At 45.6% G+C, this 23,769-nt stretch overlaps 1 protein-coding gene across 12 annotated transcripts in view; it reads right to left on the minus strand.

The window, feature by feature from the left end:
* The window catches only part of LOC110504785 (protein FAM13B), a 59,886-nt gene that overhangs the window by 13,914 nt on the left and 22,203 nt on the right, over positions 1 to 23,769 (minus strand). For 6 of the 12 annotated variants that reach the window (XM_090219413.1, XM_036969783.2, XM_090219410.1 and 3 more), the window contains 7 exons: positions 14,749 to 14,876; positions 4,691 to 4,820; positions 3,676 to 3,776; positions 2,980 to 3,031; positions 2,797 to 2,905; positions 2,290 to 2,355; positions 137 to 347 (listed from right to left, as the gene is read on the minus strand). In XM_090219413.1, the coding sequence (XP_090075539.1) occupies positions 137 to 347; positions 2,290 to 2,355; positions 2,797 to 2,905; positions 2,980 to 3,031; positions 3,676 to 3,776; positions 4,691 to 4,820; positions 14,749 to 14,876 (797 nt within the window). Of the gene's footprint in view, positions 1 to 136; positions 348 to 2,289; positions 2,356 to 2,796; positions 2,906 to 2,979; positions 3,032 to 3,675; positions 3,777 to 4,690; positions 4,821 to 5,343; positions 5,434 to 14,748; positions 14,877 to 23,769 lie in introns of all 12 variants that reach the window. The other 6 variants (XM_090219415.1, XM_090219411.1, XM_090219412.1 and 3 more) reach the window with 2 other exon arrangements.

A 23,769-nucleotide genomic window follows, 5' to 3' on the forward strand; every position in this document is an offset into this window, starting at 1 on the left:
ACCTGAAGCCTCAATGCAAAATCCTGGCTTACAAACACGGTTTATAAGATCGAATAACTAAACAGGAAAACATCAAAGTCGCCCATCATGTCTATAGAAATAACCATTCGTGATGAGTGAGCCAGTGTGTTCTCACCTCCCCAGGGCCTGGTGGGCTTTAGTGGGCGAGGTTGCGTCGGGGTGCTGCAGGAAGCGTTGGCTGTGGCCAAAGTCCAGGAAGCGACGGGCCATGAGGGGATGGGAGTCCTCCTCGTGGGGCAGGGGCACCATGCGCCCGGCCAGGGGGGACAGCTGGGCCTCACCAGAGTCACTCTCATCCTGCCATGACTTGAAGGCTGGCACGGGGTCTGGGTGGGACAAAAAGAAATGCACAGATGAGTCTCAGTGTGTAACAAGGGTCATCTACAGCACCTCAGTTCAAGGACCTACTGAGACACCAACACATTGGTGTCCTAGTCTCCTCCTGTACAATGGATTAAAGTGAACTAAAATCAATCACTGCCATTTTTGTTGAGTGCTCAAACTCCTTTCTGCCTCTAATATGTCCTTTGTGTTTTTAGCACCCCTCCTTTCCTTTGGTTGCTGAAGGGCTAAGAGTCACCTGAACTATTGATAAAGTATATTTTGGAGCCTATTCCTTTCTGGTGGAGCTGTGGCACTAAAGACATGTGTAGTTGTCTAGGATGTGTGGGCACGTCTGTGCCGAAGCATGCAGATGAATCCAGTGACAGTCAACGAGAATCATCATGGGCTGCAGAGTAACTCTGCTGTCCTCAGAACTGGAGGCTACTATGTGTTGAAACTAGGTTGCACAACGCTAGAATAATATGAAAATAGGCCTAGGCCAACTACACTAGACATGGTTCTTTCCTCAGCTTTCTTTAGACCTCTCATTAGATTCTTCCATCTTGGTATTGTTTGCTCAATTTCACACTGTGGCCTGAAATAAATACTGAACAAAAATATCAACGCATCATGCAACAATTTCTAAGCTTTTACTGAGTTACAGTTCATAAGGAAATCAGTCAACTGAAAAATTCATTAGGCCCTAATCAATGGATTTCACATGAGAATACAGATATGATATCTGTTGGTCAGATACCTTAAAAAAAGGAAGGGGCGTGGATCAGAAAACCAGTCAGTATCTGGTGTGACCACCATTTGCCTCATGCAGCGCGACACATCTCCTTTGCATAAAGTTGATCAGGCTGTTGATTGTAGCCTGTGAAATGTTGTCCCACTTCTCTTCGATGGCTGTGTGAAGTTGCTGGATCTTGGCAGGAACTGGAACAAGCTGTTGTACACAGCGATCCGGAGCATCCCAAACTTGCTCAATGGGTGACATGTCTGGTGAGTATGTAGGCCATGGAAAACTGGGAAATGTTCAGCTTCCAGGAATTGTGCACAGATCCTTGCAATATGGGGCTGTGCATTATCATGCTAAAACATAAGGTGATGGCAGCGAATGAAATGCACGACAATGGGCCTCAGGTTCACGTGATGGTATCTTTGTGCATTCAAGTTGCCATTTATAAAATGCAATTGTGTCCATTGTCCGTAGCTTATGCCTGCCCATACCATAACCCTACCGCCACCATGTGGCACTCTGTTCACAACAGCAAACCGCTCGCCCACACAACGCCATACACGTGGTCTGCAGTCGTGAGGCTGGTTGGACGTCCTGCCAAATTCTCGAAAACAAGGTTGGATGCAGTTTACGGTAGAGAAATGAAAATTCCATTCTCTGTAAACAGCTCTGGTGGACATTCCTAAAATCAGCATGCCAATCGCACACTCAATCAAATTTTAACATCTGTGGCATTGTGTTGTGTGACAAAACTGCATATTTTAGAGTGGCCTTTTATGGTTCCCAGCACAAAGTGCATCATTCTTAAATGGAAGAAGCTTGGAATCACCAAGACTCTTCCTAGAGCTGGCCGCCTGGCCAAACTGAGCAATCAGGGGAGTGAGGTGACCAAGAACCCGACAGAGCTCCAGAGTTCCTCTGTGGAGATGGGAGAACCTTCCAGAAGGACAACCAACTCTGCAGCACTCCACCAAATCAGCCACTCCTGATGGAAGCCACTCCAGTAACCATTAGGAGAGGTGTGAGAATGAACTTGCTGAGTGAGCCCTAAGCTGGTCGCCCAGAAGAGATAAGAGAGAGCGAGAGAGGTGAAGAACTCTGGATTAGGCTCACTGACAGGGACCCAGTCCAACAAGGTCTGGATTAGTAAAAAGAAGGATGATGAGGGAGGAAGTATGGATGGATGGAGAGCTCCTACTTACCATGACCTCTCCCCTGCAGGTGCATACATGTGAAGTCTATGAGGGGGAGATGGTTTGGGGATGGTGCTAAGGGAGGGAGAGAGAGATGGCAGAGAACACCGCGTGAGCTGACGTTTCAGGCAACCAGCTTGAGCAAGCATTCTAAGGCGCTTTCATACCTAGCTAGCACAATACATAATTAATCATTTACATCCATGTTTACTTGGATATGCATTTTGGTTGGTCTCCACTGACTTTATTTTTTATTTAACTAGGCAAGTCAGTTAAGAACAAATTCTTATTTTCAATGACGGCCTAGGAACAGTGGGTTAACTGCCTTGTTCAGGGTCAGAACGACAGATTTTTACCATGTCAGCTCGGGGATTCGATCTAGCAACCTTTCGGTTACTGGCCCAATGCTCTAACCACTAGGCTACCTGCCTCCCCCACTTCACTCCATCACTATCCTAACTGTCCCTTAGGAAACATTGTGTATTAAACACACAACAACCATGGTGAGAAAGTTACCTTCCCACTGGCTGTGGGGGAAGATGCGGTGGAGGTGGTGGGAGCTGGGGCAGCTGGGGCAGCTGGCGTCTGTGTTGGCATTCTGGTCACACTCACACACATCAGAGACCTGGATGGAGAGACAGGGTTAAACAGCGTACAGTAGACCCTAGTCGTGAAGAAGGCATTGACATAGACACTTACACAGGCGATGAGATCAGCCTGGTCCATCTTCTCACAGGCTTGGTTTTCTTGCCTACAACAAGAGAGAGCGAGAGAGAGAGACACATGAATAACGGTCCATTTGAACTACAGAAAGGCACGTATGATGGTTGACCTCATTGGTGATGCAAATGTTTTAATTTGTTACTGTGGTTATTTTTTGACTATTGAACTCAATGCCTTATGCACAATGTATTAGAGTGACCGTTGATCAGCTGACAATAACCGAGGACTACCGTCATGGACAGGCGTGTGTGTCTGTATGCTTGCTTTATGTTGAGCGGAGGTAGGATCACGCTGTATCCAACTGCTTAGAATAGACATTGTGACGAGTCAAGTGTCCTCCATTCCGCAGCACAAGACAAACAACATGACAGTCTCATGTCTCGGGTCTATTTACAGTAGAACGTCTCCCTCCAGTCTATTCACAGCGGATGGCTCACATCACATCAGTCTTTTCAAAACTATCTTAGGGCTGTTTGTGTCTACGTAATAACTAAACAAAACACTCATACAAAGCCCCAAAATCCAGATTAGCATACAACTTGTTTGATTGAATGCCAGCCATCAGCCTTCTCTGGGAAGGCAGGAAGTAAAGTAGACAGCAAAGCCTTGGTGTTTTAAGCCGTTGAGGTAATTGTGGATTTTAGTAATACAATGAAATGCTTCAAAGCCAACCTGGCCGTGTTGATATTGTTCTCTGTGTCTACGAGAGCCTCGGCGTGGTCCAGGTTCATTCCAGAACTCTCCTCCAGGGCACCGTTATGGGAGTCACAATCCTGGGAGAAAACAAAAACAATGTCTCAAGAATTAGACTTAATTTCTTACTCTCTCACACACACACACACACACACACAGTGAGGTTATATTGATGAGGTGCTATAGCTTGAATTCCTGGAATGTGGCCTCCTTTCCTTTCTATTAAGTGGGTGAAGATGGCCCTGTATGTATACATGTATAGAGAGGGGAGGAGTGTGTGGTCTGAACAGGTGTTGTGGTTATTCTTTGGGGGGCAGGCAGACTATTTAAAGAGGGTGACCCAATTCATGGAGAGAGTCCCACCTCTGGGCTGAGGGGCTGTGGAGCTATGGAGCCCAGCCAGCAGCCATCTCTGTGGTGGTGGAGGAGAGAGGGAGAAGTTGGGTAGACATCAGCGTAAATGAGCTGCCATTTTATCTAGGCCTCTTTCCAAAGCCTCTATCCAGCCTCTATCCAAGGCCAGTAGCCAGGAGAGCTAAAATGGTGCCCAGGAACACTGATGGACCAATGACTGCCATTTCAGAAGACGACGAGTCATCTACAAAGATTTCTTCAGATGTCTCCCCCCAAATCCAGGACATCATCTTATGCTATACAGGCGAAATCTGATTCTGTGTAGGATATCTAAAGTGCATCGAATTGGCAGTTATATAGTGTGTGTGATGGTGATTGTCAGGCAGGACTGGCTGTGCTTGGCGAGAACAGAACAGTATATGTATCTGACAAACCTCTCATCTCCCAGCACCCCAGCCCTCCCAGGAGAATTACATATTTGTTATGGGCTACACAAAAGGCCATGCTGATAGCAACAAGCATCAACCTTGTAATGAATTGATAGCGACAGGGCTCAGTATGGTAAACATTCAATATTCTGCTGACAGCCAGAGCATGTGGAGTTGTTTGTCTGCGTGACTGACTCCACAGTATGACTGACCTGTTGGGCCTCAGGGCTGCGCTCTGTCTCTGGGGCTGACAGGGGACTGCTTGTGGGGCCCTCCTCACTCTCACACAGGCCCTCTTCACCATGGCCCTGGCATGGCCCCGGCCTCTCACTGGGGCTCGCTCTGTGGGAACCAAAGTCATTAGCCATAATAAGCCCCATGGAGCAACAATCAGCATTGCTGGCTGTCAGCTGTGGTAACACAACCTTTCTGGAGGTGCCTACCACCCAGTTCTGTCCAGAATGTACAGTATGGGTGAACAGGGTGACAGAGGAATGCATGTTCGAGTGAATGGCTAAGTGTGCATGCTTTGATACATGTCATTCTGTACGTGTCGAAATAGTTGCATCATGTATGTTGACATTTTATTTATTTAACTAGGCAAGTCAGTTAAGAACAAATTCTTATTTACAATAACTGCCTACCCTGGCCAAACCCGGATGAGCCAATTGTGCGCCGCCCCTATGGGACTCCCAATCATGGTCGGATGTGATACAGCCTGGATTCGTACCAGGGACTTTTGTGACGTCTCATGCACTGAGATGCAGTGCCTTAAACCGCTGACCCACTCGGGAGCCCAATGTGCATTTGTATGTGTGTGAAGTGCAATATACTGTGAGTACATATGTGTGTGTTCACTGCTCACACTTGGCTCTCATAGATCTCATTGTCGATAGAGCTCTTAAGGTAAAATAAGTGCTGTCCCACTGCATCATGGATGGTCCTCTTTATAATGCTGCAGAAACAACACAAGCCCAAAGTATTAACTTCTGTTGCCACAGTACTAACCCTCTGAATCCATCTAATTAGGAGCATGAGAAGCTGAGTTGAACGACTCCACGACCCATTTCCGGATCTCTGGCAGGTATAATAAAGTCAACCAGGGACAAGTCCTGCGATATATAATACAGCACTACATGAACTAAGTACCAAACTCCCTGCTCATTAAGCTGTACTGAACTCTGCTGTATTCCTGGCTTCAGAAGTGTGCATAGATGGATAAAGGGTTAGCTTTAGCATAGCCATCTACGAAGGGGCCAGTGGTTGGTCAAGCCCAAGCACCCCCTGGCAATAACCCAATCCAAGACTGCATAGAGTCCTGGTCACCATTTGGTGGTATAGTTAAGCCCAATAGATATGTATAGACATCATTGGCTGTGCCCAGCTCTGCAACAAACCCTTATCTGTTTTCAGAGAGGACATTTGGTTTACGTACAGTGCACTTGGAAAGTATTCAAACCCTTTGACTTTTTCCACATTTTGTTACCTTACAGCCTAATTCAAAAATATATTATATTTTTTTCCCCTCAATCTACATACAATACCCCATAATGACAAAGAAAAAAAGCAGTTCTTTAAAAATGTTTGCAAAAGTAAAAAAATAAATAAAAGACATAACCCATTAAAAAAGACATAACCCATTAAAAAAGACATAACCCATTAAAAAAGACATAAGCCATTAAAAAAGACATAAGCCATTAAAAAAGACATAAGCCATTAAAAAAGACATAAGCCATTAAAAAAGACATAAGCCATTAAAAAAGACATAACCTATTAAAAAAGACATAAGCCATTAAAAAAGACATAACCTATTAAAAAAGACATAAGCCATTAAAAAAGACATAAGCCATTAAAAAAGACATAAGCCATTAAAAAAGACATAAGCCATTAAAAAAGACATAAGCCATTAAAAAAGACATAAGCCATTTACAGAGTACATTTACAGAGTACAGAGTACTCTGTTGAAGCCCCTTTGGCAGTGATTACAGCCTCAAGTCTTCTTGGGTGTGAAGCTACAAGCTTGGCACACCTGTATTTGGGGGCGTTTCTCCCATTCTTCTCTACAGATCCTCTCAAGCCCTGTCAGGTTGGATGGGGAGCGTTGCTACACGGCTATTTTCAGGTCTCTACAGAGATGTTCGATCACGTTCAAGTCCGGGCTCTGGCTGAGCCACCTGCGTGTGCATGGTGTGAGTGTAGCTGTGCGTGACGTGAGTGTGCGTGTGGGTGTAGCTGTGCGAGACGTGAGTGTGGGTGACGTGAGTGTGCGTGACGCGAGTGTGGGTGTGCGTGACGTGGGTGTGCGTGACGTGGGTGTGCGTGACGTGGGTGTGCGTGACGTGAGTGTAGGTGTGGGTGTGAGTGACGTGATTGTGCGTGTGGGTGTGAGTATGCGTGACGCGATTGTGCGTGTGGGTGTGAGTATGTGTGACGCGATTGTGCGTGTGGGTATGCGTGACGCGATTGTGCGTGTGGGTATGCGTGACGCGATTGTGCGTGTGGGTGTGGGTATGCGTGACGCGATTGTGCGTGTGGGTGTGGGTATGCGTGACGCGATTGTGCGTGTGGGTGTGTATGTGTGACGCGATTGTGCGTGTGGGTGTGGGTATGTGTGACGCGATTGTGCGTGTGGGTGTGGGTATGCGTGACGTGAGTAGGTGTGCGCGTGGTGTGCGTGACGTGAGTAGGTGTGCGCGTGATGTGCGTGATGCGAGTGTGCGTGTGAGTGACGTGCGTGTGCGTGACGTGCGTGTGCGTGACGTGCGTGTGCATGTGAGTGACGTGCGTGTGCGTGTGAGCGACGTGCGTGTGCGCGACCTGGGTGTGCGCGACCTGGGTGTAGCTGTACATGACGTGAGTGTGTGTGTGTGTGTGTGTGTGTGTGTAGCTGTGCGTTTAGCTGTGCGAGACGTGAGTGTGGGTGAAGTGAGTGTGCGTGACGCGAGTGTGGGTGTGTGCGTGACGTGACTGTGGGTGTGCGTGAGTGTGCGTGAGTGTGGGTGTGCGTGACGTGGGTGCGTGACGTGAGTGTAGGTGTGGGTGTGAGTGACGTGATTGTGCGTGTGGGTGTGAGTATGCGTGACGTGATTGTGCGTGTGGGTGAGTATGCGTGACGCGATTGTGCGTGTGGGTATGCGTGACGTGAGTAGGTGTGCGCGTGGTGTGCGTGACGTGAGTAGGTGTGCGCGTGGTGTGCGTGATGCGAGTGTGCGTGTGAGTGACGCGAGTGTGCGTGTGGGTGACGTGCGTGTGCGTGTGAGTGACATGCGTGTGCGTGACGTGTGTGTGTGACGTGCGTGTGAGTGACGTGGGTGTGCGCGACGTGGGTGTGCGCGACGTGGGTGTGCGTGTAGTTGTGAGCATGTGCGTGTGGTTGTGAGCATATGAGTGCGTGTGTGTGAGTGTTCATGTGCTCCAGTGGAAACTGCAGTGAAGTAACCCACAGGTTACGGATTTATTTCACCTGGGTCCAACTCCACCGAGGGAGGGAAGTACATCCAGAGGACCCGGTATCAAGGCAGTTATCACACCTCTGTGGAGCGCTGCATGAGAGCGCTGCATGAGAGCGCTGCATGAGAGCGCTGCATGTCCTTTCCTTATGTCATTCATTTCACTCTCAATCGCCACTCCCAGAAGCACCAAGGATGGGCAGAGGGCAGGAAGGACATGCGGACAGGACGTGCGGGCGGGTGGTCAGAGGCCTTTTTACTGTACATAGCAACCCCTTCCTGATGCCACACAAATACGGGGTCCATTCCAATGATGTGGGTAAATGTCAGACAGTACACCGCCTGCCTCTCTGCTCATCAGGCAGTGTTGGGGCAGCTGACAGGAAGAAGGGGCCGGGTTGATTCAGCAGTATGTGCCCTCCGGCTCATAAACAAAGTGTTGCATGCCAGGAATCTGTGCTTGCATAACATCCGCCACTGTTAGCGCCAGTGTCGGGTTGAGCCGGAGTTTCCCTTTTGGGGGGGGGCAAGGAAAGGGGCACCCCAGGGGAAGAGACTAAAGTTTGATATTGACAGGGTGGATCACCTACTCAAGCATGCCATGCAGACAAACAGGCACAAAGGTTAACAGTAGAATGGTGTTACTGCCCCATCCTATCCTGACCTAGCCTATCCTTAGGCTAGATCTGTGAAACCACTGACAGTGGCAACTCTGACCCACCACAGAATATTAAAGGGGTTCACCATCTCCAGTATCACTTTTCACAGCCAACAGGACCTCCATATGCCAATAGGATTCAGTGCTCTTTCTCTAGTGTTGAAAATATATCCCCTTGGCTCTCACTTCAGTCTCTGCCCAGCTGCTCAAATATATTCAATAACACCTTAATAACACCTTAATTATTTCCCTTTTGTTTACTGAGAAAAAAGCCGCACTCTGATTCCACACTGACTGTGCAGTAAGAGGCATAAACACTGAAGCCACAAGCTGTCAGACTAAACAGGCCAGACACTCAGTCGCCCACCACCGCACACCTCCCCTTCTGACAGTTAAACACGTTACGTACAACATTTCAGCACACCTAGACAATGATGCCTTCGTTTGGACTTTGGCCAGCGAAGCAGCTAGTATGGCTCAAGAGAGAAAGAGAGTATAGTTGAGTATTGGTCTACTGAGTTCAGATGACATAACCAGCAACATTCCATCTCTCTGAATCCCAAGGCAGTCCTTATTTTGCAGTCCGCAATGAGAGCGCTGTTGGACAGGGCCAGACACAGGCCAGAGCGCACAGCACAGAGATCTGTTAGTGCATCTCCCACTCCGAATCAGATGAGACTGCCTCTCATCAGTCCTGTTTCCCAGACTGTAGAGAAATCAGCATGTGTGACTAGATGGAACTCAGGCCAAGGTTTTTGGAGTCAAAGACACAAAGCTTTACTAGCTTTAGAAAGGCCTGGAGCGCCTCATGCATTTGGCTAACGTAATGAGGTGAAATAAGCGTGCCAGCTTTGCCAAAGTGATTTGGGTAAGGAGGACTACTGCCATACCATCTGCCACATAGCTCTTTGCCAAAGTGATTTGGGTAAGGAGGACTACTGCCATACCATCTGCCACATAGCTCTTTGACAAAGTGATTTGGGTAAGGAGGACTACTGCCATACCATCTGCCACATAGCTCTTTGCCAAAGTGATTTGGGTAAGGAGGACTACTGCCATATCATCTGCCACATAGCTCTTTGCCAAAGTGATTTGGGTAAGGAGGACTACTGCCATATCATCTGCCACATAGCTCTTTGCCAAAGTGATTTGGGTAAGGAGGACTACTGCCATATCATCTGCCACATAGCTCTTTGACAAAGTGATTTGGGTAAGGAGGACTACTGCCATATCATCTGCCACATAGCTCTTTGCCAAAGTGATTTGGGTAAGGAGGACTACTGCCATATCATCTGCCACATAGCTCTTTGCCAAAGTGATTTGGGTAAGGAGGACTACTGCCATATCATCTGCCACATAGCTCTTTGACAAAGTGATTTGGGTAAGGAGGACTACTGCCATATCATCTGCCACATAGCTCTTTGCCAAAGTGATTTGGGTAAGGAGGACTACTGCCATACCATCTGCCACATAGCTCTTTGACAAAGTGATTTGGGTAAGGAGGACTACTGCCATATCATCTGCCACATAGCTCTTTGACAAAGTGATTTGGGTAAGGAGGACTACTGCCATATCATCTGCCACATAGCTCTTTGACAAAGTGATTTGGGTAAGGAGGACTACTGCCATATCATCTGCCACATAGCTCTTTGACAAAGTGATTTGGGTAAGGAGGACTACTGCCATACCATCTGCCACATAGCTCTTTGCCAAAGTGATTTGGGTAAGGAGGACTACTGCCATATCATCTGCCACATAGCTCTTTGCCAAAGTGATTTGGGTAAGGAGGACTACTGCCATATCATCTGCCACATAGCTCTTTGACAAAGTAGATTGCTGACCTCCTGATCACAGGGAAAAGGGCTCCAAGTGGTAGGTCAGAACAATCTTCTTCCAAAATACAGGTAGCCTAGGCTTTGACTCAAACTCTTCCAGGAGCCAAATGCTAAAACAGTGATGTATGGCAGCAGGTACTTCAAGAAAAGCACCCCCCCCACACACACTCTCCCAGGCTTGACCTTTCAGCTCGTAAACACCTCTTTTCCTTATGAAAACTAAACACATCTGTCAATCAGACCTGCAACCTTCCTGTGGGGGTAGTAGTGGAGGTGTAGAATTAGTCCTCTGATTAACAAGTTCATCATTAACTACCTGTGCAAGACCTCTGTGATATCATGGGGCTGTATTAATCTATCATACACTACAAATCTCAAAACTGTATGTGACAATTACACACGCTGACACAATCCTCCTCCCTCTCATCCTTCCCACCGGGACTTTACCTGTGCAGCAGAATTTCACATGCCATTTTCACTGGTTCTTGGTTCTGCTTGGTTAGTCAAGTAGTTGTTTTGTGGGTTATCTGGACTGAGCATTTATTGGTGATAAATTCTGTATGAGCAACTCAAAGAGCAAACCCTGACTATCTGGATACATATTGTGGAGCTCTGTCCTTGCCTGGCTGGCTGCGTAGTGTTGGGCTCAGCTGCAGTAAACAATCCAAAACCCTGCTCAAATACAGGGCTGCCTGACACAACCAGGGAACCTGACCCGCTGGCCAATTACCTGGCCTGAGAGGGGCGGGCTTCCCCAACCGACACCCAGTAAACACATAATACAACACAGCAGCCCCCCAATCACTAAACACACACAAGGACACCCATCACCCTGGCTTTTATATAACCTGCACATCACCCCTATGTCCGCTTGGCACCCATATCCTACTTAATCATATCCCACTGGCAGGGCTGGCCCACTGGCAGGGCTGGCCCACTTATAGCTTCTGACTGGAGCTCAGCTAGGGGGACAGGATGGCCACACCCAGGCTCTCTTTAGCAATTACCTCATCTGTTTGTCTCGGGAGTGATAAGGAACAAACACACAGAGATACACTCTCCATACATCCTGAGCCAGGTCACCGGCCCGCCTGAACTAACCATGATGGAATCAGTTCAGAGAGTTCAATGTGTTCTGACAATGCTTCATCATTTTCCACTTGCAGCAAAAGGGTCAGGTTTGTTGTTAATCTAACTGAATGTTTTGTTGACCCATTTATCATTGCTACAGTTGTTTAGTTGCTATAAAAAAGTCATCTTTCCTGGGTGGAAAGTGTGTTCGAATTCCTAGGAAATGAAGATAAATCTGTCCAGCTACTGTGGGCGAGAACTGATAACATATGTTATATTTGTTATGTAGGTCGTGTGGATACTATATTCCAAGCCAGGTAGTGCATATCAGAGCCATATATTCTAAACATACGGCTCTGATGCCTATAGCTTTGACATAATCAGGTAGTGAGACAAAGTAAGCTGGGAAAGGACGGTAGGAAGTAACTAAGAGGTGAAGAGGGTGGGATGTACCTGGACATGACACCCGCAGAGGAACAGCAGTGAACATAAATGATCAGCTACTTAAAAAAAAACCCAGGAGCAGACCCCAACACCAGGAGTGGGTATATGGAATACATTCAGTAGGAGGAACTTGTTTTGATGGGCCCAGGCCACGAGTGGAGCAGGAGTCCACCTTTGGGGTGCTGCTAACCATGTAAACGCCTCTCAATGCGTCTACGATGAGTTACTCATCCGTCCTCATGAAAGAGACAGCAAGTGCTCTGTTGACACAGATAAGAGCGGCAGGTTTCTGTGGCATGCAGTGGCCTCGGAGCCCTCATAAATAATGTCCACAGGGTCCTCAGGACAGGTCTGGATGGAGAAAATAGACCATGAGGAGGAGTTTGGCCCAGGGGCTGTTGATCCTCTGGCTTGGACACTGTCCAAGTCTCAAATGACACCCTATTATGGGCCCTGGTCAAAAGTGGTGGACAATGTAGGTAATAGGGTGCCATTTCAGATGCAACCACTGGCTTTACAAGCGAGTGGTGTTGGTGTCGTGAAGGAAGGCATGCAGGCAGGCACTGAGTTGGAGAGGTGGACAGGGTGAGGGAAGAGGGAGGTCTGTGATCCTACCACCTCACGCAGACAGTCACTATGGTGCAAACAGCTGTTCCCACATTCCCCTGTCTCGCACCTCAGCCAACAGCATGTCTCAAGAACGCTGTTCCTCATCACCAGAGTTTATTTCTGTGTCCCATAAAAAAAAATGGAGTGGGGAACGGATAGTGGACGGTCCAATGGGCTTATATTTAGATTTGATGGGAGCTGTCGCTGAGATGTTGTCAGGGCACAATGGGGACCAGCTTAATGTCTGTCAGGGCTCGGCACAAACATGTCAGCAAAGCCTGCAGTTTTTCCCTCCATGACTGAACAACATCGGACATGATCGGTCAAGTTTTACTGTTGATCCATGACCACCATCATAAGCAAAACTTGCCTATCAAGACATTTAAGACATTCTTCTTGTTGAGGATGGTGGTCAATTGTCTTGAATAAAAATATGAAAAATTGGGTTAAGACTATGTAATTGGACATTAATTTAAAAAAAGACATGACAACTTAATACCGCACAGACATTCCTTCAAAAGCAGAACTGACTGCAGAACAACCCCAGGCATCACGACAATAGTTGTGAGGGATACTGTCAGCCACTAGTTCTGTTGGTTGCCTTTTCAGCTTATCAGCTTATTGATTGCACGACAAGTAGGGTTAATACTCTCGACCACTGCTACTCTAACTTCCGCGATACATACAAAGCCCTCCCCCACCCTCCCTTCGGAAAATCCGACCAAGATGCCACCTTGCACATTCTGTCTTAAAGGCAGAAACTCAAAATGGATGTACCAGTGACGATAACCATTCAACGCTGATCTGACCAATCGGAAGCCATCCCATTTGGAGATGTTGTACCCAGTGTGACTATTAAAACCTACCCTAACCAGAAACCGGATGGATGGCGGAATTCGAGCAAAACTGAAAGCGCGATCCACCGCATTTAACCATGGAAAGAGGTCTGGAAATATGGCTAAATATAAACAGTGTAGTTATTCCCTCCACAAGGCAATCAAACAAGTGAAATGCCAGTCCAGGGACAAGGTGGAGTAGCAATTCAATGGCTCAGACACGAGACGTATGTGGCAGGGTCTATAGGAAATCAGACTCTCTGTCGTCACTTTAATAACTACCTACATGTACATACTACCTCAAATAACCGGTGCCCCTGCACATTGACTATCGGTACCCCCCTATATATAGTCTCGCTATTGTCATTTCACTGCTGCTCTTCAATTACTTGTTGCTTTTATCTCTTTTTTTTTTTTAAACTGCATTGTTGGTTAGGGGCTCGTAAGTAAGCATTTCACAGTAGGGTCTAAACCTGTTGTATTCGGCCCATGTGACTAATACAATTTTATTTGATTAATATAAATTAACCGGCCTGTCATTCCAGACAAGCCTGACATTTAGCTGCTGTATGGTGGCCCTGTGGTGGAGTTCTCAACAGCCCTGTTGGCGCTTCGCTCAGATCAAAGTGGGTGCAGGTGCACTGGAACTAAACAGAGAGAGGAGATCAGCACAAATACTTCCAGGGAATTTCTCTCAGAACTAGACGTCAGGACTTTTGAAAGGAGACACACTCATCCATTTAGCACTGTGGAGACTTGAGATCACAGCAGCTTTGACCTGGCAGAGACGCTGCTACCCCGGTTCTGGGAAAAGTCTGTTGTTTGGACTAGCACTATAATGCTCCATGCATTGAATGAGAAAAACGTGATAATGATCTAAGTCACTACTTTTCTCAGTGTATTGAAGCTTGGGGTCAGGAGCCCATGTGGGTCACATGATTGAAAAATGGGATCACGATTCCAATTATGTAAGACTGCATCATGTGGGAGCTGAGCTGACCCTATAACATTATGCTTTAAGAGCTCTTTATGGCTTCCCCCACCAGATTCAAGAACATAGCTGTGGTGAAGCAGGCAGCTGGACTGGAATGTGACACCACGCTCATATTCAGCCTGAACATGTCCACACACACACTGAAACATGAGGTGGGTGCATGTATATCAGGGAGGCTACAAGAGTACACAGAGGGGTCTGTGTGTTTATACAGTGTAGATGTGTATAGTGTACAGATGAATCATAAGAGTTAGACACTTTTCTATTCTCAGTGTATTTATGGTCTGTAATTGTCCATGTCCTTTGTCTACGCTTGATATGTTTGTAATATATGCACAAAGCCATAAACCAAGTCATTATTTATCTGATCTTACCTTGAAGAGGGGGTGACCTGGGTGTTACTGTGTTGGGGGGATTCAGAGGCGGAAGGGGGGCCATCCTCGCCATCTTGGGGCAGCTCCTCAAACGCCTCTAATTTGTCATCGTCCAGGAGTTCTGTGATCTGCAGGAGAGAGAAGGGTAGGGGGACATTTTAGACAGAGGCACTCCAACAGATGTCATCTTATTGAAGTAGGCGAGAAGGTTTAAGTATCATCATACATGACACCTCTGACGGAGCTGTACCACAAACTTTCAGCCAGACATTATGCAACATTATGTAGGTTACAGGGGGCTGGGAAATATGGCCAAAATATCATTTCACAATATTTTTCTAATTTCTGATGGCAGTGTTTTCCACTAGTGCTGGCTGTTGGCTCTACAGCAGACTACAGCATAATGTTCAGCCAAGTACTTCCCCACTTAAATGAACTAAAGTCAGCCGAACCCTCTCCAGGTAGAATGAATGATATGTATCTTCTAGTGATCTATTGATAGGACACAAAGTGAGCAGTGACAGGGAAACCCTGCTGGTTTGACAGTCTGCTGTCGGTCCCTCGGGTGTGTGCGCTGTGGTTGCAGTCTAATTTCTACACGGCGGGAGAGAGCATGAATTTGCTTTCACCATTCAGAATGTTTTATACTCAACCAAAATAAGACAAATCTACTTTTTATTTAGCGGTATCAAAATATTGTTAGACGGTATTGTAAAAATCCATACTGGTACCTACCCCATTATTGACCTCCTAATGAATCAATAAGCAATTTGCACCACTATCAACAAATAACGTACATATAGACAGGCTGCAAACAAAGCATCTCCCATACAGGACCGGTCATGTGGGTGCCAATGTTTTCTGTGTACAGTTCACAACATAGAACGACTAGAAACACAAAGTGAACATCTGTTACCAATTAGTGATTGCTGCTGTACATTTTTCAGCCAGGCTTGGCTGTTCCTTAAATAGGTCCTAACTGACTCGATGGTGTTGACATCCCTTGAAATGTACCTAGATAATGACACTGCAGTCAGTGCAGTGAGTGTAGAGCCTGCTGTTAAAATGGGCAGTACATTACATTGTACAAGATGTTCCATAAAGATACTATAGATCACACCACTCACCACCTTAGGGCACGGAACAATTTACAGCTATGTTTAATCTCATTGCAAGGAGAGAGACTCGTTGGGGTAACCTAACTGAGAATAGGAATTACTAATAGATATTCTGTCTTTGCATCTATGTCTGTGTTTACACAGACAGAAACATTCAGATATGTTGCCAATAATTGGTATTTTGACCAATCAAATTAAGGGCAAGGACTGGCCAGACTGATCTGTGGAGAATTGATACAAAATCACAACGGATACATTCTGGTCTGTGGTCTGTGTGGCGTTTTAAATTCTTGAATGTGTGGGTAAATTGGCTAAACGGATTGTTACGTATCCATCAGCCCATCAAAAGTTCAACTCATCAGAACTTTTGGTGTCTTCAAGACAACTGGTAACTCGGAGGGGGGAAAAAAAAAAAAAAAATTAGGTCAAATCATGACGTCAGTGATCTTCAGGTCAGAAAGTCTGAGGTCTAGAAAGATGTCTGCGTTTCTGACATGGAAAGTTAGATGACCGTTCAAAAAGAATTGACCCTGTCGGAGTTAGTTCTCCCCCCCGCCCCCCCGAGTTGCCAGTTGTTTTGAACGCAGCATTTTTGTCTGTGAAAATGGATGAACATTTTATGGATATGGTCACGTCATCCCTGATGACCGTCAACATTCCACTCCCATTGACAAACTATTGGAAATCAAAAATATTGATATAAATCAATGGTCCAGTCTGGCCTCACCCTTAAATCAGCTGATACTGTTACATAATATGAACGCATTACTTCCTCCTTACTCATTTAGCAGATAGATGACGCCATTGACTACCCTATCAATTAATATTTTGGATGAAAAATTACATGTCCACATTTTCAGAAAACAATCAACAGAAATTTAGCAAAATTAAGAATTTATACATCTGATTTTGACGGGAAATTGTTTTAGGTCATTCTCAGTGTCCACACTGGGCAGTTTATGAACTGCATTCCCCCAATGACGGGGAATGTTCAATGGTCTCTCTAGTGGGCATTTCCAGGTGTCAGTGTTGTCAGGACCTGGTGTTGTAAAACGTGAAGGTTACTTTGACTCCCCATCCATCCACTAGAGACCTTTTTAGGTGTTTGATCTCTTTCTCTATTAAGATCTCTTTTGTTGTCTCCCCCGTCAGCATATTTAAATGCACAATGTTCTGCTCTTTGTTGATGTGGATAAACGGGTTTAATCAGGTGGAACAGTGTGAGAATCCTCGCCCCTCTGGGCCCGGTTTGTTTTTCTGCTGCTACACTACAGCCAGCGGCTAGACACCACTGCCATGAAAACACAAGCATGAGTCATAACCATCTGCATACACGATGAGGGAGAAGGCCCTGAAATCCAATCAGAGGTGTCAGATAGCTGTTACCTTGGCAATGCAGCTGTGACACGGCAGCAGAACACAGTTGGCATGGAGGTAGGGAGGGGGAGAGATGTCGAGAGACCGAGTATGGGTTTTCAGATATCTCAGAATAGTAGGGGAATGCTCTGTCTTCTAGACTGCAGTCAACCAATTATTGGCAAAATATCAGAATTGTACTGCCTGTGTAAACACAGCCACAGATGCAAACTGAATATCTATTAGTCACTCCTAATCTCAGTTAGACCGACTCAGTGGGGTAACCTCTGTCCTTGCAATGAGATTAAACATGGCGCGTGGAACAATTTGTAGCTAAGGTGGTGGTGAATGGTGTGATCTATAGTATCTTTAGATCTTTATGGAACATCTTGTACAATGTAATGTACCTCGTTACAAACTTCGCCCTCTTGCACCCATTTCAGCAAACAGGCAGTACCTGCTCTATATAAGCAAGGTAAAGCTGAAGTTGCCAACGAATTGGCCAACGCACCCTGTGTTGCGCTTACTACCAATGGATGGACCTCCAGGGCTACAGAGAGCTACTTCACAGTGACAGTCATATCACATTACCCCCGGACTGGGAAATGACAAGTACCGTGCTACAGACACGCCCCTTTACAGTGCCTTCAGAAAGTACTCACACCCCTTGACTTTTTCCACATTTAATTATGTTACAAAGTGGGACTCAATTTATTTTTTTGTCAACAATCTACACATCTATACTCATGCTAGAAACAAAGGTTTCTGTACCAAATATTAAGTTTGGCTTTTCTGATGTATCAAATACTTATGTCATGCAATAAAATGCAAATTAATTACTTAAAAATCATACAATGTGATTTTCTGGATTTTTGTTTTAGATTCTGTCTCTCACAGTTGAAGTGTACCTATGTTAAAAATTACAGACCTCTACATGCTTTGTAAGTTGGAAAACCTGCAAAATCAGCAGTGTATCAAATACTTGTTCTCCCCACTGTATATGGAATTAGGAATACCAACACCTTGGATTTTCATAAACAAAAATAAACTCAAAAGTAACTGTTGGCATTTCATTTTCCTGCTGTACCGAAATATCACCCAAAACCGCAATACATACCGAACAGTGGGCTTGGTGAACCATTACACCCCTAGTATCTGACTAGTGAACGTGATAGTCAATATCCCAGGCTGTCACCACGAGTCCAAGTCAAACACAGTGAACCAGCCACAAGCTGACTCTGTATCCCACACCATCAGAGAAACAGAATAGGCCCTCAGAGTCAGTGGAAAGTTCCAGACCCAACATGCTAGCTAATGGATGACGTTTCAGAAAGAGGGCTCAGTGTGGGTCAGTGGTCAGAGACAAGAATGTGAGGAACTAAAGAGGGCATAACCTTGATTTCTCTGCGTGTGTGAGTATGTGTGCCAGGGTTTCCATTAGCCGGCAATTGACAGATTTTGCCCCCCTAAAAATTATGAAAAGCCAATAAATCAAAAACTGTTGGCGGCCAAAATTACCGGGAGAAAATTAAATCCCATTGATAAATAATACTTTTTATTCATTGATGGAATGGTAAATATGACAATTTAGTGGAATTAAATTGACCCGTGTGTATTTTCATTGGTCATCATGCATCTTTTTTTCACAACACAACTATCATGCGCACACAGCATATAGAGCCTATTTTGAGCTGGACTTCTCCTGCAGCTCCTCAGCTGTTGCTGCTGGAGTAAAACATGCTTTTATACATGCATTTCCATTTACTTCCCTATTGGACCCAGCACTATGCCATTTCTCTCCTGTTCTATTAGTTTTCATATCTACGTTTTTTCTGTTGTCCAGAAGCCAAAGGCACAGTCCATGTAATATTAGCAACCCATCCTAGTTGTTGCATCTTTAAATTCCCCCTCTAAGTTTCTCTAAGATGCCCTAATGGGGTATGTACCCAATGCATATTGGTCCGTAAAATGTATCAAATTGCCAGTAAAGTAAAAATCTTCCCGGTCACGTTGTCTGGCACCACATTTTTCTAACAGAAACCCTGGTGTATGTGGCCTGTTCTGGACATCACAGCTCTGACCACTGAAAGCTCAGGTAGATAAATAGAACATTCCTGAGTGAGGCCATAAGGGAGTTGAGGAGGAGAATTGCAGTCAGAGATAGAGAGCTCATAAGGGAGTTGAGGAGGAGAATTGCAGTCAGAGAGAGCGCTCATAAGGGAGTTGAGGAGGAGAATTGCAGTCAGAGAGAGCGCTCATAAGGGAGTTGAGGAGGAGAATTGCAGTCAGAGATCAGGAGCCAGGGCCTAAAATTAAAATGCCAGCCAGATAGATTTTGGCATTGACGGGGAAAATGTATTTTACCAGCCACGTTGGCAGGAGGTCAGGGCTCCACAGTGCGAGCGTTTCATAAAATAATGAAGTATGATGACAATTTATAGTAAAATACATTCTGCAGTAGATGTTTTCAAAGTATTTATGCCGTTTTGTTTCATAGCAGGTAATTTAAAATCGCACAAAGAACTATGAATCCTATATAGCCTATTCCACCTTGCGCTGCAAGACTGCCTAGCTGGTGACAGACATAAAAGTTGGTCTAATTTACTTGAAACAAAAAAGTCTACTGAAGTGAGACTTTGTCCTTATGTTTCTTGGCTTTTTACATTGTTCACAAGCTAGGTTTTCCTATGTTTGAGTTTCAACTGCTAGGGAAGTGAAGACAACGCCTCTACTTTTCAGACTCAATCTGAGGCACAAACATGACGAGTCGTGTTGATGTGGTAACCTCCCACCCTTAAAGGGGCAGGTGAAAATGTTTGGCTCATCTGTGATACTTTGATTGAAAGACTCAGGTCATAAAATATACCACAATGTTTAAGAAACATTACAAAGCATGCTCATCATTTTGTGGAGCTGGTAGATTATTAAATCCACCTGCCAGTGGCTGAAGGACCAAAAAGTGAATTTTATGCCCCCCAGAGAGCCCATATGGGAGTGTTGAGGAGGAGGGCCCTATCAAATCAATGTTTATTTGTCACGTGCGGCGAATACAACAGGTGTAGTTGACCTTACAGTGAAATGCTTACTTACAGGCTCTAACCAATAGTGCGGAGGAAAAAAAGTGTGTGTGTGTGTGTGTGTGAGAGAGAGAGAGAGAAGAAATAAAACAACAGTAAAAAGACATTTGAAAATAAGAGTAGCAAGGCTATATACAGACACCGGTTAGTCAGGCTTATTGAGGTAGTATGTACATGTGGGTATGGTTAAAGTGACTATGCATATAAGATAAACAGAGGGTAGCAGCAGCGTAAGAGGGGGGGCACACAATGCAAATAGTCTGGGTAACCATTTGGTTAGATGTTCAGAAGTCTTATGGCTCGGGGGTAAAAACTGTTGAGAAGCCTTTTTGTCCTAGACTTGGCACTCCGGTACCGCTTGCCATGCGGTAGTAGAGACAACAGTCTATGACTGGTCTGGCTGGGGTCTGACAATTTTCAGGGCCTTCCTCTGACACCGCCTGGTGTAGAGGTCCTGGATGGTAGGCAGCTTTGCGCAGCTTTGCCCCAGTGATGTACTGGGCCGTACGCACTACCCTCCGAAGTGCCTTGCAGTTGGAGGCCGAGCAATTGCCGTACCAGGCAGTGATGCAACCGGTCAGGATGCTCTCGATGTTTCAGCTGTAGAACCTTTTGAGGATCTCAGGACCCATGCCAAATCTTTTTATAGTTAGTTTCCTGAGGGGGAATCAACTGTCTTGGTGTGTTTGGACCATTCTAGTTTGTTGTTGATGTGGACACCAAGGAATTTGAAGCTCTCAACCTGCTCCACTACAGCCCCGTCGATGAGAATGGGGATGTGCTCGGTGCTCCTTTTCCTGTAGCACCACAAAGCATTTCAGAGTAGAAGTGCTAATTTAGGATCTGTACCTATAAATCTTATTCATTACAATCTAAAAGACAACTGATCCTAGATCAAATCAAACTCTGTCACATGCGCCAAATACAACAAGTATAGACCGTGAAATGCTTACTTACAAGCTATGAAATAGCTTACAAGCCCCAACAGTGGGGCTTGTAAGGGTGGCAGGGTAGCCTAGTGGTTAGAGCGTTGGACTAGTCACCGGAAGGTTGCAAGTTCAAACCCCCGAGCTGACAAGGTACAAATCTGTCGTTCTGCCCCTGAACAGGCAGTTAACCCACTAGGCCGTCATTGTAAATAAGAATTTGTTCTTAACTGACTTGCCTAGTTAAATAAAAAATAAAAAGTGCAGTTTAAGAAGAGTTAAGAAAATATTGACCAAATAAACTAAAGTAAATAATAAAAAGTAACAATCAAATAACAATATTGAGGTTATATACAGGGGGTAATTTGTACATGTAGGTAGGGCTGAAGTGACTATGCATAGATAAACAGCGAGTAGCAGCAGTGTACAAAACAAATGGAGGGGGGGGTTTCAATGTAAATAGTTGATTAATATTTGATTAATTGTTCAGCTTATGGCTTGGGGGTAGAAGCTGTTAAAGGAACCTAGACTTGGCGCTCCGGTATCACTTACCGTGTGGTAGCAGAGAAAACAGTCTATGACTTGGGTGACTGGAGTCTCTGAATTTTATGGGCTTTCCGCTGACATTGCCAATTATATAGGTCCTGGATGACAGGAAGCTTGGCCCCAGGGATGTACTGGGCTGTACACACTACCCTCTGTAGTGCCTTATGGTAAGATGCCGAGCAGTTGCCATACCAGGCGGTGATGCAACCGGTCAGGATGCTCCCAATGGTGCAGCTGTAGAACTTTGAGGATCTGGGGACAATTGCCAAATCTTTTCAGTCTCCTGAGGGGGAAAATGTTTTGTCGTGCCCTCTTCACGACTGTCTTGGTGTGTTTGGACCATGATAGTTTGTTGGTGATGTGGACACCAAGGAACTTAACTCTCGACCCACTCCACTACAGCCCTGTTGATGTTAATGGGGGCGTGTTCGGCCCACCTTTTCCTGTAGTCCACGATCAGCTCCTTTGTCTTGCTCACATTGAGGGAGAGGTTGCTGTCCTGGCACCACACTGCCAGTTCTCGGACCTCCTCCATATAGGCTGTCTCATTGTTGTCGGCCATGACTAGCCCAGCCATGACTAGCCTAGGCAGGACTAGCCCAGCCCAGCCCAGCCCCAAGGCTGAAATGCAGTGAAACTAAAGGCAGCACTTCCCACTCCAAACCATGGTCTCTGGCCAGACAGGATGGAATAAGCACTACTGTCTGCCTGTGCTGTGTGAGTTAGCCTGGCCTGGATAGACTGTCTTAATACTCCTTAAGGTCCGTTAGGAAACTGAGATGTCCCCGGAGACGGCCGCAGGTGTCAGTTCCACCGTTACATCACCATGGTTTTGTAAGCACAGCAGTTAAACATTTTCCTTCAGAGAACAAAGGGCCATTTCTGAACAGCCTAATCCTGGGCTACTCAGTCACAATACAGGGGGGAGAAAGGAGAGTCACATGGAAGGACTTTGTTGCTTATCATTGTCAGCTTCCTGTGTAAGAGAGCGTCTGCCTCAAACGCAAATATGCTGCTGTTGCCGAGGATTAGATCAAGATTTAGCGGCACATATACAGTACCAGTCAAAACTTGACACTTACTCATTCACACTAACGCAAGCATTTTTTGTTAATGTTTTCATACCATTTTCTACATTGTAGAATAATAGCAAAGAAATAAAAAATATGAAACACATGGAATCATGTAGTAACCAGAAAAAAAAAAATGTTAAAGAAATCAAAATATATTTTATATTCTTCAAAGTAGCCACCCTTTGCCTTGATGACAGCTTTGCACAGTTGGCGTTCTCTCAACCAGCTTCACCTGGAATGCTTTTTCAACAGTGTTGGGAGTTCCCACATATGCTGAGCACTTGTTGGCTGCTTTTCCTTCACTCTGTGATCCAACTCATCCAAAACCATCTCAATTGGGTTGAGGTCAGGTGATTTTGGAGGCCAGGTCATCTGATGCAACACTCCATCACTCTCCTCCTTGGTCAAATTGCCCTTACACTGCCTGTGAGGTGTTGAAAAACAAATGATAGGACCACTAAGCCTAAACCAGATGGTTTGGCATATCGCTGCAGAATGCTGTGGTAGCCATGCTGTTTAAGTGTGCCTTGAATTAAATGTTAAATTATGATTATTTTTTTAATAAAAATCAATCACTGACAGTGTCACCAGCAAAGCACCCCCACACCATCACACCTCCATGCTTCACGGTGGGAACCACATATGCAGAGATGATCCGTTCACCTACTCCGCGTCTCACAAAGACATGGCGGTTGAAACCAAAATAATCACATTTGGACTCAGACTATCGTCCAGATTTCCATCGGTATATTGTCCACTGCTCGTGTTTCTTGGCCCAAGCAAGTCTCTTCTTCTTATTGGTGTCCTTTAGTAGTGGTTTCTTTGCAGCAATTCAACCACGAAGGCCTGACTTATGCAGTCTCCTCTGAATAGTTGATGTTGAGATGTGTCTGTTACTCTGTGAAGCATTTATTTGGGCTGCAAT

The sequence above is a fragment of the Oncorhynchus mykiss genome, chromosome 25 (assembly GCF_057628025.1).
Source record: "Oncorhynchus mykiss isolate SJ-2025 chromosome 25, ASM5762802v1, whole genome shotgun sequence".
Lineage (NCBI taxonomy): Eukaryota > Metazoa > Chordata > Actinopteri > Salmoniformes > Salmonidae > Oncorhynchus > Oncorhynchus mykiss.